At 65.8% G+C, this 3,713-nt stretch overlaps 1 protein-coding gene across 1 annotated transcript in view; it reads left to right on the top strand.

Annotated features, from left to right (window-relative positions):
* Positions 1 to 3,713, top strand: part of ACA1_391810 (carrier superfamily protein) — a gene marked incomplete at both ends in the record, with an annotated part of 4,798 nt that overhangs the window by 778 nt on the left and 307 nt on the right. Inside the window, 5 exons of the mRNA XM_004336764.1 lie at positions 28 to 1,283; positions 1,304 to 1,319; positions 1,375 to 3,318; positions 3,344 to 3,427; positions 3,505 to 3,679. Coding sequence (XP_004336812.1) covers positions 28 to 1,283; positions 1,304 to 1,319; positions 1,375 to 3,318; positions 3,344 to 3,427; positions 3,505 to 3,679 — 3,475 coding nt within the window. The remainder of the gene's footprint in view (positions 1 to 27; positions 1,284 to 1,303; positions 1,320 to 1,374; positions 3,319 to 3,343; positions 3,428 to 3,504; positions 3,680 to 3,713) is intronic.

The raw sequence follows: 3,713 nt of genomic DNA, 5'->3' as shown, positions 1-3,713 counted from the left end.
GAAGACGACTTCGCGACGCTCTCCCAGCCGGACCCGCAGTCCACCGCGTTGGAGCAGGAAGAGCACCAAGCGAGGAAGCAAGCCGAACAACAACAACAACAAGAAGAAGAAGAAGAGGCCGAAAGGCAAAGGCAACAGGACGAAGAGAGGAAGCGACAGCAACAACAAGAAGAGGAAGCGGAAGCCGCACGGGTGGCCGCGGAAGAAGAGCGCAGGAGACTCGAGCAAGAGGAGGAAGAGGAAAAAAGGGCTGCCGAGGAAGCGGCGGCCGAAGAAGAGGCCCGGAGTAGACAACGTGAAGTCGAAGCCGCAGCGGCAGAAGAAGTGAAGAGGCTCGCCGCCGAGGAGCAAGCGGTACAAGAGCGAAGAAGACTTCAGGGGGAGGAAGAGCGTAGGCGGTTGGATGAAGAGAGGAGGCAGCGCGAAGCTGAGGCAGCGGCGGCTGAAGAAGCCGCGGCGCGTGAGCAGGAACGCCTTGCGCGAGAGGAAGCGGAGAGGAGGGAGGCCGAGCAAGCGGAACGGCAAAGGCAACAGGAGGAGAAGCAGCGACGAGAACAAGAACAGGAAGAGGAAAGGCGAAGGCGCGAACGAGAACAAGAGGAGCAGGAAGCGCAAGAAGCGGCGAGACGCGAAGAGGAAGAAAGGGAGCGTCAGCTGGCGGCGGCTGCGGCTGCCGAGGAAGAGCATAGGAAGCGAGCCGAAGAGGAGGAGAAGGCCAGAGCGGCTGCTGAGGAAGCGGCTGCGGCAGAGGAGACGAAGAGGCTCGCCGCCGAGGAGCAGCAAGCGCGCGAGTCCAGCGAGAGGCGCGCCGCCAAGAAGCGCAAGCAGACCGATCACGCCGCGCCGCGCGCCGGCACCATCGAGGATATGGACGTCGAAGCCGAGGCCCAGCAGTTTTCGCAGGAGCAAGGTCGTATCGTCTCTGACGGCGTCGCAGAGCGAAGCGCGGAGGAGGTGCGAGCGGAGGCCTACCTCCAAGTCCAGGCGCAGAACCACGCCGACGAAGAAGGAAGCGCCTTCGCGGATCTGTTCAAGAAGGCCGAAGCGAAGATGGACGCCATTCTCCGCGAGAAGGACGATCTGAGCCGCGGCCTCGACGAGACGCGCGAGAAGGAGCGCAAGATCGCGCAGCTGCTGGGCGACCTGAGCGCCAGCCTGGCCGCCCGCGAGCAGGAGGTCAAGCAGTGGCAGGCCCACGTCGACACGCTCAAGAGCGAGATCAAGCGCACCGACGAGCAGTACCGCCAGCTGCTCGCCGAGGAGAAGCGCAAGCTCGAGCAGCAGTACTCGCAAACGACCACAGGCCTGGGCGCGGATGCGTCGGGCACGGCGAGGCGGGAAGCCGAAGAGGCCCTCGCGGCTCTGCGCAGCCAGGTATCGCGCATCGAGGCCGAGAAGCAGGCCTACGAGGACGAGTGCCGCAAGCTGCGTGCTGAACTCCAGGTCTGGCAGGAGAAGAGCGACGCGCAGCTGGCGGCGGTCGCCAAGCTCGAGGCCGAGCTCGGCGTACAGAAGGAGGCGCTGCGTCAGAGCCAAAAGAACACCGACGACGAGCTCGAGGCGCTGCAGGGCCAGTTCGAAGAGATCCTCCAGGCGGGTGAGGCCCGGCTCAAGGGCATCGAGGAGGAGAGGGACGAGCTGCTGCGCAAGATGAGCGGCGCCGAGGAGGAGCTCGCCCGGCTCAAGGAGCGCATGTCGCAGCAGGGCACCGCGCGGGACAGAGAGCGCGAGAGCCAGATCGCGGCCCTCCAGACCGAGGTCGAGTCCCTGCGGCAGCAGAACGCCAGCCTCTGCAAGGACATCGAGCGCCTGCAGGCCGAAGGCGCCGCGTGGCGCGCGCAGGCCGACGAGGAGAAGCGATCCAAGGAGAGGGAGTGGGAGGAGTTCATCCAGCAGATGGAGAGCACCATCAAGGAGAAGGAGAGCCTCAGCAAGGAGCTCGACGCCGCCAAGGAGGAGGCCACCAAGATGCAGGCCATCATCGACGAGGCGCGCAGTGCACAGGCCACGCAGCACGGCGACCGCGAGCAGGAACTGCGCAGGTATCAGGAGGAGAAGGCCAGCATCGCGGTCGAGCTCGCCGCCGAGCAGCAGAACGTCGAGAAGTGGAAGGCCGAAAGCGAGAAGCTCGCGCGCAAGGCCGAGGGCAGACATGCCGAGGTGGTCGAGCTCAAGGCCAAGCTCAGCGACGAGGAGGAGCGACTCTCGGGTCTCAAGAACCGCTTCCACGCCGTCGAGGGCGAGCTCATCCGCGTTATCGCCGAGAAGGACGAGGCCGTGGCTCGCGCGCAGGCTGCTGAAGGCGAGCTCGTCCAGCTGCAGGCCAGCAGCGAGGCCGCCGCTGCCGAGCGCACCCAAGCCTGCCAGCAAAACGAAGCGCTGCAGATGCAGGTCGACGAGCTTCGCCGCACCGTCGCCTTCCTCAAGGAGAAGGAGCAGGAGGCCAGCGACAGCGACAACCTGGCCACTGCCAACGAACTCGAGCGCCTGCGTCGGCTCATCGACGAGAAGGAGCAGGACCTGGCCGACCGGCAGGTGAGCCTCGACTCGCTGCAGAGCCGGTGCGAGGGCCTCCAGCGCAAGCTCGACGAGGAATCCGAAGCATCTGCGCAGCTGAAGACCGACGCCGGCGCGTTGGAGAAGCGTGCCGGCGAGCTCGAGGCCGCAGCCCAGGAGGCAGAGAGCGAAGTCGCCGCGCTGCGCGAAGTCGCCGAGCGCCTCCAGGCCGAGGTCGGCCAGATCGAACCGCTGCAGCGCACCAAGGCCGAGCTCGAGGAGGAGCGGGACGGACTCGCCGAGAAGCTCGAGTCGGCCAACGCGGAGGCGGCCCGGAACGCGGCCGAGCTGGCCACGGCGCAGGAGACCTGGGAGACCCAGCGAAGCAAGCTCCAGGCCCAGCTCGACATGGCGACGACCGCGCTCGCCGAGCGCGAGGCCGGGTTGGCCGAGAAGGACCAACGCCTGCGCGAGGTCGAGGAGGCCCTGGCCGAGAAGGAGGCCGAGGTCGAGCGCCAGCGCAAAGAGCACGAGCAGATCCGAAAGAAGCTCGCCGCTGAGTCCGATACTGCGGTGGCGGCGTTGAAGAAGGAACTCAAGAAGGAGCAGACGCTGCGGGCCAAGCTCGAGGCCAACGCCGCCGCTGCTGCGGCTGCGGAGGAAGAGAAGAAGGCGAGCGAAGCCGCGGCCAAGCAGCAACCCGAAGAGGAAGACGCGGAGGAGGAGGAGACGCCCTCGCAGAAGGCCCGCGGCGGAAGAAAGAAGCGCGGCGCAGCCGCTGATCCCGAGCCGGAGGCCAAGAAGACGAAGAAGAGGGGCGCGGTCGTCGTGGTCGAGGAGGGAGCAGCAGCAGCAACAGGAGGAAGAGCCCGAACAGACCAGCCGGGCCTCCGCGTCCCAAGAGGCCAAGAAGGGCTCGCAAGAGACCAAGGTATTACCCCGGTTTGCTTTATTTCAAATTGTGACACTTCAAACTTACAACTTCTGTTTCGCTCGATGCTGGAACAGAGATTGGCCAAGAAGCGAAAGAAGGAGCAGGACGCCGAAGCTGCGGCGAAGGAACAGGCCGAGAAGGAGGCGCAGCAGGAGGCCGCTGTCCAACAGGCAGCCGCGTCGCCTGCCCCGCGAACCAAGCCGCCCTCCAAGCTCATGAGCTTGCGAAGCGCCAAGGCCAAGAGCAAAGGTATGTCGGCGGCTTTGCTGGCATCGCCCCTCTT

This window comes from Acanthamoeba castellanii (genome assembly GCF_000313135.1).
Source record: "Acanthamoeba castellanii str. Neff unplaced genomic scaffold scf7180000084740, whole genome shotgun sequence".
NCBI lineage: Eukaryota > Discosea > Longamoebia > Acanthamoebidae > Acanthamoeba > Acanthamoeba castellanii.
This window is presented reverse-complemented; position numbering and strand designations above follow the sequence as displayed.